The sequence below is a fragment of the Bos indicus x Bos taurus genome, chromosome 12 (genome assembly GCF_003369695.1).
Source record: "Bos indicus x Bos taurus breed Angus x Brahman F1 hybrid chromosome 12, Bos_hybrid_MaternalHap_v2.0, whole genome shotgun sequence".
In the NCBI taxonomy this organism is placed as follows: Eukaryota; Metazoa; Chordata; class Mammalia; order Artiodactyla; family Bovidae; genus Bos; species Bos indicus x Bos taurus.
This window is the reverse complement of record NC_040087.1, coordinates 21,257,503-21,273,861: the sequence shown is the minus strand read 5'-3', so window position 1 is coordinate 21,273,861 and position 16,359 is coordinate 21,257,503. Positions and strand designations below refer to the sequence as shown.

Below are 16,359 nucleotides of genomic sequence, written 5' to 3'. Positions count from 1 at the left end.
GCCTGGCGTGCTGCAGTTCATGGCGTTGCAAAGAGTTGGACATGACTGAGCAACTGAACTGAACTGAGAACATGTTTGAATTTGAACTTAAATTGAATCTCTGTTTGAGAGTGAACTTTGCTTGAGAAAGGACAGTATCTTATTTTTGGAAAATCTCATGTAGGATGCCCCTAAGATGGATCTTAATGGCTGAGAAAAAAGTGAATGAGAATGTTCCTTAGCCACTTAAAATGTGATGTATTTATAGCTTCACTCTTCTTCCTTTTACCAGTGAGTATGCTGTTTTAAAATAGATTTCCCACTTTGCTGGGGAGGATAGAAGCTCTTTTTAGCAATGGCTATTTAGTCTCATTGGTTATTAAGAGAGAGAAGAGAAAAGGTGAAGAGTAATGGCCTCAATTCCGATTTTGTCTGAGCACAAACACATTTTTCTTCTGTACATTTAGCATCCTTTGATACCCTCTTGGAACTTTTATTCATGAAGGAGACAGATGTTTGTAGCGGGGAAGAAATGGACTCCCGGCCTGTGTGATTGAAGGGAAAGGCCTCGGCCACAAGCAGGACACAAGAGTGGCCCGCCAGCTTTCTTCAAGCCCTTTGTTTCGTTGTTCTCTTTTAGCATTTAACAGCCCAGATACTCTCCTCTTTGATTTAAAGTTCAATGTCGTGAATGTATGAATGATTAAAGAATCAATATCCCTAACCTCTGTAAATTTAATCAAGCATTCTCCCTATGCTCATTGACATTATATATTAAATTCTATAGTTGTAGAAACCCTCCTTTCTTCTTATCTGGGTATTATTTTGCCACATTTAATAAAAATACTTTTCTCTACATAAGTTTGAATTACATTTCCCGTTGTTGAGAAAGAACTAAAATTACAACTGATAGAGTTTCCTGGTGGTCCAGTGGTTAAGACTCTGCACTTCCAGTGCAGGGGACAAGGGTTTGATCCCTGGTCGGCGAACTAAGGGCTTCCCTTGTGGCTCAGACAGTAAAGAATCTGCCTGCAGTGTGGGAGACCAGGATTCGATCCCTGGGTTAGGAAGATCCCTGGAGAAAGGAATGGTTGCCCACTCCAGTATTTTTGCCTGAAGAATCCCCCAGGACAAGGATCCTGGCATGGGATCCAGTCCATGGGATCGCAAAGAGTCGGACACGACTAAAGCGACTTAACACACATGCCCTGGGCACTCAGATTCCACATGCTGCACAGCACAGCCAAAAAAAAAAAAAATTACAAGTGAATCTTCATATCTGGAATATAGCTTTTTCCCTCAATTGTTTTCCTCTCTCTGTTTTGGTGGACAAGGAACCATTGAAAGTTTAGAATTGTTTAAATAAATCTCTGTAGGTGTCTGAGTGCAAGCATGTATGCCTAATTGTGTTTTCCTACTCCAGGGGACCTTCCAGACCCAGGGATCGAACCTGCATCTCTTGCGTCTCCTGAATGGGCAGGCAAATTCTTTACCACGGCACCACTTGGGAATCTGTCTACAGTGGCTCAGTGGTGAAGAATCTACCTTCTCGGTTCAATCCCTGGGTCAGGAAGATCCCCTGGAGAAGGGCATGGTGACTCACTCTAGTATTCTTTCCTTGAGAAGCCCATGGACAGAGGAGCCTGCAGGGCTACAGTCCATGGGGTGGCAAAGAGTTAGACATGACTGAAGTGACTTGAACCGTGAACTTCCTGATGTTCAAGCTGGTTTTAGAAAAGGCAGAGGAACCAGAGATCAAATTGCCAACATCCGCTGGATCATGGAAAAAGCAAGAGAGTTCCAGAAAAACATCTATTTCTGCTTTATTGGCTATGGCAAAGCCTTTGACTGTGTGGATCACAATAAACTGTGGAAAATTCTGAGAGAGATGGGAATACCAGACCACCTGACCTACCTCTTGAGAAATTTGTATGCAGGTCAGGAAGCAACAGTTAGAACTGGACATGGAACAACAGACTGGTTCCAAATAGGAAAAGGAGTTCGTCAAGGCTGTATATTGTCACCCTGCTTATTTAACTTATATGCAGAGTACATCATGAGAAACGCTGGACTGGAAGAAGCACAAGCTGGAATCAAGATTGCCGGGAGAATTATCAATAACCTCAGATATGCAGAAGACACTACCCTTATGGCAGAAAGTGAAGAGGAACTCAAAAGCCTCCTGATGAAAGTGAAAGTGGAGAGTGAAAAAGTTGGCTTATAGCTCAACATTCAGAAAAGGAAGATCATGGCATCCAGTCCCATCACTTCATGGGAAATAGATAGGGAAACAGTGGAAACAGTGTCAGACTTTATTTTTCTGGGCTCCAAAATCACTGCAGATGGTGACTGCAGCCATGAAATTAAAAGACGCTTACTCCTTGGAAGGAAAGTTATGACCAACCTAGATAGCATATTCAAAAGCAGACATTACTTTGCCAGCAAAGGTTCATCTAGTCAAAGCTATGTTTTTTTCCTGTGGTCATGTATGCATGTGAGAGTTGGACTGTGAAGAAAGCTGAGCTCCGAAGAATTGATGCTTTTGAACTGTGGTGTTGGAGAAGACTCTTGAGAGTCCCTTGGACTGCAAGGAGATCCAACCAGTCCATTCTGAAGGAGATCAGTCCTGGGATTTCTTTGGAAGAAATGATGCTAAAACTGAAACTCCAATACTTTGGCCACCTCATGCGAAGAGTTGACTCATTGGAAAAGACTCTGATGCTGGGAGGGATTGGGGGCAGGAGGAGAAGGGGACGACAGAGGATGAGATGGCTGGATGGCATCACGGACTCTATGGACGTGAGTCTGAGTGAACTCCGGGAGTTGGTATTGGACAGGGAGGCCTGGCGTGCTGAGATTCATGGGGTCGCAAAGAGTCGGACACGACTGAGCCACTGATCTGATCTGATCTGATCTGAAGCGACTTAGCAGCAGCAGATCAGTTTAATAAAAAGGCTCATGGTCAGCTAAGATAAAATAAAATTATAACTAAGAAATAAACCATAACTAAGAAATAAAACTCAGCCCCCTGCATTCTGGGAGTGCGGTCTTAGCCCCTGGACTACCAGGGAAGTCCCCTGTTTATCTTTTTCTGTATGCAGTGTTCCTTTTCATACCAACATGTTTGGATTGCCTTTTCACACTTCCGTTTTTCCAGCTGTAAGGAGAACATAGGATGGTATGATGGTATATCTGTTCACTTCATTCGTGTAACCACACACAAATATATTATTTCTCTCTTTGTGCATGCTATCACTGAAGATAGTTCAGTGATCAGCAGACTGCTCACTAGTTTTGTTTTATGTTCCCTCTACAGATTCTGAGTTGGTTTGTACAGATTTCTCTAGGACTGAAACATATTCACGACAGGAAGGTTTTACACAGGGACATAAAAACACAGGTAACGGCTCAGAGACAGAATCAAGAAGAATAGATCTTTTATTTTCTTGAAATATCTCCAACAACATAGCCTTTTCTGCACTTACAGAACATTTTTCTTAGCAAGAACGGAATGGTTGCAAAGCTTGGGGACTTTGGTATTGCAAGGGTCTTGAACAAGTAAGTACTTTTAAAAATCATTTTTCCTTCTGTTCATAACAGCCAAAATACGTATTTTTAGGTATCAAGAATTAAGAAGGTATTAAGAGCTTGGTTTCTCAATAATTTTGGATAATTGTTTATATAAGTATATTAAAGTATTCAGATGGTACGTTGAGATTAAAATTTGCGAGACATATCTTGGCATAGTAGAAGTGTTGGCAATGCTGTATAGTGTGATATAAGCTGATCAAATGAGATGTGACTGAAATGTATGTAAAGTCAGTGAGCATTTTGTGAAACAGGAAAATTAACACGTGCTTAGGAGTGTATATTGATGCAAATGTTTCAAAAGACAGTTTGTTGATAATAAATGCCAAGAGATTTTAAATGTTCTATTTCTGAGAATTTGTTCTAAGGGAATAATTTGAAATTTGGAATAGTTTAAATGCCTAAAAATTGGGAAATAGTTAAATTTTATAAAACTTGGCACAGTCATGTACCTGAATATTGTTTAGCCACTGACATTTATGATTTTGAAGACTTTTTGATAATGTGAGAACAAAGTTTGTTGTATTAAATTTAAAATTTTAAAAACAAGAATTCTGTATTTCAAATACACTATAATCACAGCTATGTGGAAAATATGCATGGAAAAAAGACAAGAAGGAAATACATCAGAATTTTAGCACTAGTTGTTTGAAGGTAGTAAGATTCTTGGTAATTTTTTTCTTCTTTATTCCCTTTTCTGTTTTCCAAATTTTAAATCATGAGATTGCATTACTTTCGTCATTGGAATGAGGGAAATTTTTACATGTGAGAGTTTGCAAAATAACAATGGTACCTTTTCGTGCAGTCTTTAAACCATAAGTTTTTTTTATTGTGTAGATTTTGGGGAAATGAATTATAAGCTTAAAATCAATTAATTTTATTACTACATTATTAATATACTATATTTTAATAATATTTTATTTTAATATATGAATACATCAAATTTTGTGTTACTTTTTATACATTTTTCTTACATGTATGTGTATGTCTTAAGCCTTTTCTTACTTCAGTAATACACTATGTTATTTTATTGTTTAATATAACTTTGCTAGTACCATGGAACTTGCTAGAACTTGCGTTGGAACACCATACTACCTGTCCCCAGAGATCTGTCAGAATAAACCCTACAACAATAAAACGTGAGTTGCTGGCTTTTGGTTTGAAAGTCTCAGTAAAATCTTATGGATTCTTTCTTATGGTGCTTCATAATTTCCTTTTCCTCACCTGTGAAACGAGAATCTCTGTGACTGCCTCTGACCACTTCAGTGTTTCCTAAAGCTTTCAAATTTATTTAGAAAAGAGATATGTCTCTTCATCTGATGATAGAAGTGATAGAATAACATTGAAAGTTGAGGTCACTGTGATGTCCATCTTTGTGTTCAATTATCAGGCTTTCTAAGCACTGCTGGGCCTATTGCGGGAAAGTGTTGTAGATGGGTCAGGCGGAAGGTCTGGTGACCTTCCAGGTCACCAGCACAGGTTTAGGAGCCAGAAATCCTAACCTTGACTCCGTCAGCAACTCGACCAAGTCAGTCAGTCTCTGTGGGTCTCAGTTCCCCTTTCTTCAACAAAGGTGGTGTTGGCCAGGTAATTGTTAAGGCATCTTCCAGCTTTAAAAACCAACAAGCTTTGACATTTGTGGTAGTAGAGCCTACTGTTTAGGAGTAATATTAATATAGTTTGTGAAAGTGTTTGTCGCTCAGTCATGTTCAACTCTTTGTGACCCCCTGGGCTGTAGACTGCCAGGCTCCTCTGTCCATGAAATTCTCCAGGCAAGAACGCTGGAGTGGGTTGCCATTCCCTTCTCCAGGGGATCTTCCTGGAGAAGGGATTGAACCCACATCTCTTGCATTTGCAGGTGGGTTCTTTACCACTAGCTTCACAAGCAGCCTTAATGTTAATATACACAGTGGTAAAAGATAAAGCCAAGATAGTTTTTACTTCCATGGAAGGAGAAGGAAAACATTTCACTTTTCAAGGCTGTCTTCCAGTTGAACTAGTTGGCTTTGCAGGAAGACCAAGTTCCTTTGTGGTGTTCATTGTCTATTTATTTAGAAAAGTACCCAAGAGATATTTGACTGACTTTGAAAGAGATAATTGAAAAGCAAAGCCCTAAAGAAGAGTGGTGAACATTTCTCCACATAGTAGAAGAATGGGCATTTTTGAAAGATATCCTCTGACCTAGAGAAGGGGGTTGGCCTCAAGCTGACCTGGAATGCAGTTAGTGTCGCCAGGGTGGAAGGGCAGGCTTTCGAGAGCAGAGCGCAGCAGCATTGTTTTGTTGCCTTGCACGACTTTTTAAGCATCTAAGTCAACATTTAAATATGTTGATTTGATGCTTTGAATAATTGGAAGCTCCTAGTAATAAATCATTACCAAACTGGGTTAATTCACGTAATGCACAGCAAGCCAAATGCTGAGACACTGAGGTTTGCAGCAGAGGAAGAAAGGCAGCCAGATGAGACTGGAGAACAAGTCTCAGATCTGCCTCCCCGAAGGCGAGGGATTTGAGATATTTACGGGATGAAGAAGCATCGTGGTCTTAGGCAGGCTTCCCTGGTGGCTCAGTGGTGAAGAATCCGCCTGCAATGCAGCATGGTCTTAGGCATGAGGAAAGGGGATTAGGGGTGAGGTAACTGGTGTTCTGTGCAGACATAGGTGTTTCGTGAATCTTCATAGGATGCATGTTCAAAAATGGAAGTGTTTAGCATGATCTGAGGAGGGGTTATTTTTGGCCCTCTGAGGTCAAAGGTCATTTATTGGACACCTGCACAGGCCCAGTTTTAACACATTTTAAGTTCATTGAGTACCAGATACTCTGTTTATCACTTAATCTAACTTTGGTTCTGTCTATAGCCTCGAGTAGAACGTTCCTTTCTAAATCAACCAAATGTTACCTGTTGAATCAAGTAATCCACATTTGAGTTCTTCCTCCCTCCTCCAAATTGCTCAAAATTCCATACGCGCACACATTTTCTTTGAGCTCATCACATGAAGTTAAAGTAAGTATTGAGCCATCAGATTGTAGCGAAGCTTGTGTACCTTTTCTCTGCTGGGACTCTGACAAGCTACAATTTTTTCTCTAGTCTTAGTAAGAGTAAGAATTGATAATGTACTGAAAGCATTTGTGAAAACTGGTCACCCTATATAAAATTGTAAAGATACACAAATATAGTTGACTGTAAGGATAAAAGTTTAAATTGAGAATTATCGATATTTCTTGGCATATAAACTCTTATCTTTCCCAGGGATATTTGGTCTCTTGGCTGTGTCTTATATGAGCTCTGCACACTCAGACATCCTGTAAGTATATTAATCATCAGATTATCTTGAATTATTGAAAAGTATATAAATTAAAATAACCTCTGAAAGAAAAGGTTGTTTGGTTTCATTAGATTGTTAAAAATTATATGAACAAGATATTAACAAGAATGATAGCTCCATGTATACCAACATGGGATGATATCCAAGCTATATTATTAAGTACAAAATCCAAGTTGGAGAATAGTACGTAGAGCGTGAAAAAAGTGTTAGTCACTCAGTCGTGTCCGACTCTTTGCGACCCCAGGCTCCTCTGTCATTTAAAAAAGCAAGATATAAAATTTCATATCGTATGATCTCAACTTTGTAAAATAAGTAGTATTTTTTAAACGGCTAGAAGAAAATATATCTCTGGGTGGTGGAATTGTATATATTTTCCCTGTTTATAATTTCGTATACCTTCTAGTTTTGGGAAACGAGTAAACATTTTGATAATAAACTAAAAAACCCCTTGTTTTAAGTAATATGATGTCTCATTGAATAACTGGCTACATGTTGATGGAAACAATTCAGGGTGGACCATGGTACTCTTAATGAAACCTTTTAACACTGTTTTGTTTCTCAAAGTTATTTTACTTTTTAAAAATTAAAAAGATTTTAAATGCCTTGTCTTATAGCTCAGTTGGTAAAAAAAATTTCCCCTGCAGTACAGGAGACCCCAGTTTGATTCCTGGGTCAGAAAGATCTGCTAGAGAAGGGGTAGGCTACCCACGCCAGTATTCTTGGGCTTCTCTTGTGGCTCAGCTGGTAAAGAATCTGCCCGCAATGCAGGAGACCTGGGTTCAGTCCCTGGGTTGGGAAGATCCCCTAGAGAAGGGAAAGGCTACCCACTCCAGTATTCTTGCCTGGAGAGTTCCATGGACAGAGGAGCCTGGTGGGCTACAGTCCATGGGGTTGCAGAGAGTCAGACACAGACTGAGCGACTTTCACTTCACTCCCTCCTCTTTTTTAACATTTATTTATTTTCAGTGTTTATTTATTTACTTATTTGATGGTGTCCAGTCTTAAGTTGTGGCTTGCAGGATCTTCAATTGCACAGACTCTCTAGTTGTGGCAGGAGGGCTCAGTAGCTGCCCCAGGCAGGCTCGGTCCCTCCGTGGCACGTGGAATCTTAGTGCCCCGGCCAGGGAGCAAACCCATGTTCCCTGCATTGCAGGACAGGTTCTTAACCATTGGACCACCAGGGAAGTCCCTCTTGGTATTCCTTTAAATATTCGCATTGAATTTTTCTCTGATTTAGTATCACCATTGCTTATCCTTTCAGTTTGAGGGTAACAACTTACAGCAGCTGGTTCTGAAGATTTGTCAAGCTCATGTTCCTCCGATATCACCAAGGTTTTCCCGTGACCTACAGTTCTTACTATCCCAGCTCTTTGAAGTATCTCCCCGAGATCGTCCATCTATCAATTCCATTTTGAAAAGGCCCTTTTTAGAGAATTTTATTGCCAAATACCTGACTCCCGAGGTGAGTTTGGAGGTGATTCTGTTTGGATTTTGACAGAGATTTGTGGCTAGTGAGTCCTGATACACTGTTATATTTTAGGTCATTCACGAAGAATTCAGTCACCTACTCTTACATAAAGCAAGACCATCTGCTTCTCGACCTGCTGGGAAGGTGGCCCCTGGTAAGAAGGACTTAACTGTGCAACCAAAAGATACTTATTGTGTGTGTCTCACGCAGTGATTTATAGTATATGTTGACAACATTAGCAGGGAAATTCCTCCAGATTTATTGAATGTGAACATTTTAAAAATATGAGCACTATAAGCAGGACTTCCCAAGTGGTGTTCATGGTAAAGAACCCGTCTGTCAATGCAGGAGACATGAGATGAATTTATTATAGCAATAGCATGATTTCTTATTAATCTCAATGCCTGAGACCTACAACACATCTTTATATTAAACCCAGACAATTCTAGTCTACCTTTATGAGGCCTTGTACTAGCTGCAACTGGAAAATCTGCCCAAATCGGCCTATGAAGTTTCGATCTCTGGGTCAGGGAGATCCCTTGGAGGAGGGCAGGGCAACCCACTCCAGTATTCTTGCCTGGAGAATCCCATGGACTGAGGAGCCTGATGGGCTACAGTTCATAGGGTCGCAGAGTCAGACACGACTGAAGCTACTTAGCATGCACGAGCATTATAAACAGGAGAAAAATTTTTGTTGAGTGGTGACCTGTGGGCGTGCCTGTACATCTAGCTCATTCATGACCTGGAAAATTCATCTCCTCTCTTCTCATCAGTCAGGAAAACTTGATGAAGCAGTGGATTTGCTGATAAAGAGATGCTCAAAGAGGCAGGATCCAAGCTTAACTTTTGTGTAGGGAAGGGGTAGAGAGTCAGAATCATGAGATGAAGCTTGTGTTATTGAACTAGAGAGAATGGACTGGAGATTAAGAGTTCTCTTGCAGAGGCTGGTTTGAGCTGAAGTTAGGATCTTGGACCTAATTGGTAACAGTAGGAGAATTGTTACTATGCGATCCCCAAAGAAAGCAGGTGATACCTTATGGTAATGAGAAATAGGGGAGCTGCTTTAGTGACAGTGTGAGGAATCAGCTGATGAAATACTGTATGTGTTTGTGTGTATGTGTAAGAGAGACAGACATTAAAGAGAAAAATTACTAATGCAATTAACATTGTGAAATAAGAACAGCAGGATTTTTCAATTCCATTCAATTCAGTTGCTCAGTCGTGTCCGACTCTGCAAGTCCATGGGCTGCAGCACTCCAGGCCTCCCTGTCCATCACCAACTCCTGGCGTTTACTCAGACTCATGTCCATTGAGTTGGTGATGCCATTCAACCATCTCATCCTCTGTCATCCCCTTGTACGACATCCTCCTGCCTTCAGTCTTTTCCAGCATCAGGGTCTTTTCAAATGAGTCAGTTCTTTGCATCAGGTGGCCAAAGTATTGGATTTTCAGCTTCAGCATCAGTCCTTCCAATGAATATTCAGGACTGATTTCCTTTAGGATGGACTGGTTGAATCTCCTTGCAGTCCACGGGACTCTCAAGAGTCTTCTCCAACACCTCAGTTCAAAAGCATCAATTCTTTGGCACTCAGCTTTCTTTATAGTCCAACTCTCACATCCATACATGACTACTGGAAAAGCCATAGCTTTAACTAGACAGATCTTTGTTGGCAAAGTAATGTCTCTGCTGTCTAGGTTGGCTATAACTTTTCTTCTAAGGAGCAAGCGTCTTTTAATTTCATGGCTGCAGTCACCATCTGCGATGATTTTGGAGCCCCCCAAAATAAAGTCTGTCACTGTTTCCACTGTTTCTCCATCTACTTGCCATGAAGTGATGGGACCAGATTGCCATGATCTTAGTTATCTGAATGTTGAACTTTAAGCCAACTTTTTCACTCTCTTCTTTCACTTTCATCAAGAGGCTCTTTAGTTCTTCTTCACTTTCTGCCATAAGGGTGGTGTCATCTGAATATCTGAGGTTATTGATATTTCTCCAGGCAGTCTTGATTCCAGGTTGTGCTTCTTCCAGCCCAGCGTTTCTCATAATGTACTCTGCAAAGAAGTTAAATAAGCAGGGTGACAATATACAGCCTTGACGTGCTCCTTTTCTGATTTGGAACCAGTCTCTTGTTCCATGTCGAGTTCTAACTGTTGCTTCCTGACCTGCATACAGATTTCTCAGGAGGCAGGTCAAGTGGTCTGGTATGCCCATCTCTTTCAGCATTTTCCACAGTTTGTTGTGATCCACACAGTCAAAGGCTTTGGCATAGTCGATAAAGCAGAAGTAGATGTTTTTCTGGAACTCTTGTTCTTTTGATGATCCAATGGATGTTGGCAATTTGATCTCTGGTTCCTCTGCCTTTTCTAAATCCAGCTTGAACATCTGGAAGTTCTTGGTTCATGTACTGTTGAAGCCTGGCTTGGAGAATTTTGAGCATTACTTTGCTAGCGTGTGAGATGAGTGCAATTGTGTGGTATTTTGAGCATTCTTTGGCATTGCCTTTCTTTGGGAATGGGATGAAAACTGACCTTTTCCAGTCCTGTGGCCACTGCTGAGTTTTCCAAATTTGCTGGCATATTGAGTGCAGCACTTTCACAGCATCATCTTTCAGGATTTGAAATAGCTCAACTGGAATCCCATCACCTCCACTAGCTTTGTTCCTAGTGATGCTTCCTAAGGCCCACTTGACTTCACATTCCAGGATGTCTGGCTCTAGGTGAGTGATCACACCATTGTGATTATTGGGGTTGTGAAGATCTTTTTTGTACAGTTCTTCTGTGTATTCTTGCCACCTCTTCTTAATATCTTCTGCTTCTGTTAGGTTCATACCATTTCTGTCCTTTATCGAGCCCATCTTTGCATGAAATATTCCCTTGGTATCTCTAATTTTCTTGAAGAGACCTCTAGTCTTTCCCATTCTATTGTTTTCCTCTATTTTGCACTGATCTCTGAGGAAGGCTTTCTTATCTCTCCTTGCTATTCTTTGGAACTCTGCATTCAGATGGGTGTATCTTTCCTTTTCTCCTTTGCCTTTTGCTTCTCTTCTCAGCTATTTGTAAGGCTTCCTCAGAAAACCATTTTTCCTTTTTGCATTTCTTTTTCTTGTGGACGGTCTTGATCACTGCCTCCTGTACAATGTCATGAACCTCCATCCATAGTTCTTCAGGCAGTCTATCTATCAGGTCTAATCCCTTGAATCTATTTGTCACTTCCACTGTAAAATCGTAAGGGATTTGATTCAGGTCATACCTGAATGGTCTAGTGGTTTTCTGTACTTTCTTCAATTTAAGTTATTCAATTTAATGGCAGGATTTTTAGCCATAACCAAATATCTCAGCTTCAAGAATGAGGAGGAACCAGTGAGAGGGAAATATTACTCACTGTGATGGAGAAATGATTATAAACTTAGGAAAGTTATAAAGGGAAAGTGAATGGATAATTCTGCTATGTTTAATTTGATTTGACATCATTATGTATTGGTCTAGATTGAGAATGTTTGGAAAGTAGAGAAGTAGAGCATGAGAGAAAGTGTATTGTCTACATTTCTAGTATAGGACAGATGCGAAAACAGGAACACATGGGTGAATGTGATAAATACCAACATGTTAGAAGACCCACTCATCCATTTCCAATAACAATGGGCCCTGAGCGCTGCGGCCTGATAACCCAAGCTCTGATGACTACGTTTAATTACTTGTAATTAATTTAGTTAATGATTGAACTACTAAACATGTTATGCGTATTGTTTCTGTAAATGTTAATATTCACTCCTAAATTGTTAAATAGTAGACTATTAAATAATTAAATATTACTAGAACTATGTTTGGAGAAGGAAATGGCAACCCACTCCAGTATTCTTGTCTGGAGAATCCCATGGACAGAGGGGCCTAGCGGGCTGCAGTCCATGGGGTCGCAAGAGTCGGACATGACTGAGCGACTAAAGAGAGAGAGAGAGAGGGAGAGAGAGAGAACTATGTAAAGGAACCCTGGCAAGAATGATTTCCTCCGTCCAAAGAAAATGCGTAGTCATTTTCCGTCAGCCCTTCTCTTTGTGAGTATAAATGTTTCTGGTTTAAGTGAACATGTTTCAAGTGAACATAAATGTTTCTGGTTAAAGTGTGTTATGAAATGCTCCATATGCTTATACTCTCACAAGTATAAAAAAATTTTTTTTAATGAAGTTGTTTTCTTTTGGTTAAATAAGATTCTAAAATACAGAATGTGAGATTCCAGGGAAAGTGCCTACCACGATCAAGGATAACAGTGCCAAATAAGAGGAAGGACGTATTATGTAGAAATGAATGGAGATCACCAGCTGGAGCCCAGACACCCATATCTGTAAGTCATGCTAAAGCATTCCTGTTGTTTTAGCAGATGGTCCGTTGTACAGAACTACTTCCACATGTTCATGAGGTATGAGGTCATGATGTGGGCGTTCACTAGTTTTGTACTTATAATAAAATTCTGTAATTAGCATTACAGTGGTAGTTCATGGGACAACTTCTAGTTGTTATATATATATATTTAACAATGCTGTATTTTCTTATAGGTATGGTATGTATTAGTTTTTTTTGTAATTCAATTCCTTTTAACTTCTTTAAATAAATAGGATTTTTCTATATAGGACAGGTGAGTAGAACAGCAGCAGAAAACTTTCTGCATTCATACTCCTAATTCTGATGTTGTATGTAATTGAGGAATTTTTATTATAAAATCATTGATTTTTTCCCTGAGTTTCTTTATGCCAGTTATTTGAATCCATTTCATCAGAATGTTGAATCTTTTAGTTTTTGCTAGTGAAATGCTTCTGGCACATAAAAATGGCTGTTGTATTTTAACTGAAGAATTATATTCTTAAAGAAGGCTCATGGTATAATTACAGGACCATTTGAAGTACATTTCCTAAGTGTTTACTTGCTATCTAGACACTTTAGCAAATATGTTGGTGTACAGATAGATTTTTGAAACTATTTAATTATTGCCCTTTATTTGATAGAATGTGGCTTAACTTTATTAAAGAATTTTGAAAGTATGTTGTAATTTAGAATACTCTAGCAAACCTGCAGGAGGCAAAAAAAAAAAAACAAGAAAAAACATCTGAAAGTTTTATGGGTGGATGATATTAGGAGAACATATTGCTGGTTCTTCAATCCTCTGAAAGCTTCTGCTAATGCAGTGAAATGGGAGGTCTCCACAGGAACCATCTTGGATGTTGTTATTACCGTTTGAGATTTTAGAGAAAATCCTAAAGAAGCTGTTTTTGCCTTCCAATACTTTTCTGTATTTCTAGCCATTTTTCAACTAACTAGTAGTACATTCTTTTGGGTTGTACATAGGTAAATATTGTAAAACTAAGAAAATGACTTGACACTTTAAAATTAAAATAAATGTTTAATTTGTATTTAGACCGATAAGCCAGATTTTACACATTTACTTTAATATTTGAATAGGATTATGTGAATGTGCCATTTTTGTAAGTTCAGTTCAGTTCAGTCGCTCAGTCGTGTCCAACTCTTTGTGACCCCATGAATCGCAGCACGCCAGGCCTCTCTGTCCATCACCAACTCCTAGAGTTTACCCAAACTCATGTCCATCGAGTCGGTGATGCCATCCAGCCATCTCATCCTCTGTCGTCCCCTTCTCCTCCTGCCCCCAATCCCTCCCAGCATCAGAGTCTTTTCCAGTGAGTCAGCTCTTCGCATGAGGTGGCCAAAGGATTGGAGTTTCAGCTTTAGCATCATTCCTTCCAAAGAACACCCAGGACTGATCTCCTTTAGAATGGACTGGTTGGATCTCCTTGCAGTCCAAGGGACTCTCAAGAGTCTTCTCCAACACCACAGTTCAAAAGCATCAATTCTTCGGCGCTCAGCCTTCTTCACAGTCCAACTCTCACATCCATACATGACCACAGGAAAAACCATAGCCTTGACTAGACGGACCTTTGTTGGCAAAGTAATGTCTCTGCTTTTGAATATGCTATCTAGGTTGGTCATAACTTTCCTTCCAAGGAGTAAGTGTCTTTTAATTTCATGGCTGTAATCACCATCTGCAGTGATTTTGGAGCCCCCCAAAATAAAGTCTGACACTGTTTCCACTGTTTCCCCATCTATTTCCCATGAAGTGATGGGATCAGATGCCATGATCTTCGTTTTCTGAATGTTGAGCTTTAAGCCAACTTTTTCACTCTCCTCTTTCACTTTGTAAGTTAAAGATGGTCAAATATCTATAATTTCATATTTAATCTAACATATATATTGTGTGTGTGCTCAGTCGTGTCCAACTCTTTGCAACCCACGGACTGTAGCCTGCCAGGCTCCTCCGTCCATGGGATTCTCCAGACAAGAATACTGGAGTGAGTTGCCATTTCCCCCTCCAGGGGCTCTTCCTGTGTATATGAACAACAACAAATAAGTTTATGAAAAATAGGAAATAATAACACAGTTTAGTTTCATATCTTGGGTTGGATAGATGCTCGCTAAGTATTTTTGATACACTAGCCATAAAGTATACGTGACTCATATTCACACCTGAGCAAAATTATTAACTGTGGTGCTGCAGGACTTTGGCTTCTAAAACATTTTTCAGTTCTAGGATTTGGATATTGTAAGATTACTGAAAAACGAGTCTAGAGCAAGAACAACAAGATAATTTCTATACCTTGTTTTAGCTATGGTCACTATCAAGCAATCAGTTATTATAGATTTTAATCCTGTATTTTAAAAAAAAAATCTCTCTTCATTTTAATCCCTCAGGTAAAAATGGTAGAAAGGCCCAAACTTGCTGCAATGTGTGGACATTATGATCATTTTTATGCTCAACTTGACTTGTTGAGGAAGAGAGTGCATGGACCAAATTACCACCATGTTCCTCAAAAAGATACCAGAGATGAGGAGAGTTATGATCAGGAAGAAAGCCACAGTCCACCTCCAGGTCAATGGTAATGTCATAGTCTAACTTAAACTTTCGTCCTCTGAATAATATCTTGCTCTATCAGCATTTATTTTGAAGTCTGTCCAAATTCTCCTAAAACATCCAGGAAGAATCTCCAGACTCTACATTTAAAATACTTAATTCACTGTTCCCTTGACACTTTTTCATCTCAAGTTTGATGTAACTAATCTTACTCATGTTGCCATTTGACTGTGGCCACAGATTCATACTCTTGAATTTTTCATATTGTTTTCTTCTTTCTGGTAATGCCGGAGACCTGGGTTCGATCCCTGGGTTGGGAAGATCCCCTGGAGAAGGGAACAGCTACCCACTCCAGTATTCTGGCCTGGAGAATCCCATGGCTGTATAGTCCATGGGGTCGGAAAGTGTTGGACATGACTGAGCAACTCTCACTTTTCACTTTGAACTCAGAATGTCACAGGCGATTTGTGAATCTCATTATGAAGCTGAAAATCTACTTGTCAAATTGCTGCCTACAACAAGTTAAAATTTCTACTCAAGCTAAACGTTTCTGTTTCCTAAGGCTTGCTGAATACCTTCAGAGGAAATGTGAAGCTCAACAATATAAGCTGAAAGTGGAAAAGCAATTGGTAAGTAAAAACCAAATATAAGAGGCCATCAGACATTTCTAACGCTTTCTCTGTTCACAAATATTCATGGTTCCTTAAGTCAAAGTTCATTCCACATAGAAGATTAAGACTAGTTTTTAACAGCTAAAGAAGAATATTGGGAATAGGCTTCAGCCAGGGTCTGAGAAGCCTCGTCCCTTCCCTGGCTCCATCACTTGCTATGACGTTAGGCAGAACATGCAGCCTCTCTGAACTTCAGTATCTTTCTCTATAAAAGCTGTAGATAGGCTTCGAGGTCCCCTTGAGTGCTGCTTTTCTTTGGTTCTAGTTTATTAGAATTCTACACATTTTAAAAAAGGGATTATCATATTTTATTTGAAATGAAAGTTAAACTTTACCCTTAAGTATAGTGTCAAAATTCTGGGGCTGAGTGAAACTGGATATACATCCTATTTGTATTGGTCTTATTTTGAGCTGCT

At 39.7% G+C, this 16,359-nt stretch overlaps 1 protein-coding gene across 4 annotated transcripts in view; it reads left to right on the top strand.

Annotated features, from left to right (window-relative positions):
• Positions 1-16,359, top strand: part of LOC113902270 (serine/threonine-protein kinase Nek5-like) — a 63,501-nt gene that overhangs the window by 19,296 nt on the left and 27,846 nt on the right. For all 4 annotated transcript variants that reach the window (XM_027557326.1, XM_027557324.1, XM_027557325.1 and 1 more), the window contains exons 5-13: positions 3,296-3,379; positions 3,467-3,537; positions 4,620-4,706; positions 6,816-6,870; positions 8,153-8,353; positions 8,432-8,513; positions 12,565-12,698; positions 15,113-15,297; positions 15,835-15,901. In XM_027557326.1, the coding sequence (XP_027413127.1) occupies positions 3,296-3,379; positions 3,467-3,537; positions 4,620-4,706; positions 6,816-6,870; positions 8,153-8,353; positions 8,432-8,513; positions 12,565-12,698; positions 15,113-15,297; positions 15,835-15,901 (966 nt within the window). The remainder of the gene's footprint in view (positions 1-3,295; positions 3,380-3,466; positions 3,538-4,619; positions 4,707-6,815; positions 6,871-8,152; positions 8,354-8,431; positions 8,514-12,564; positions 12,699-15,112; positions 15,298-15,834; positions 15,902-16,359) is intronic.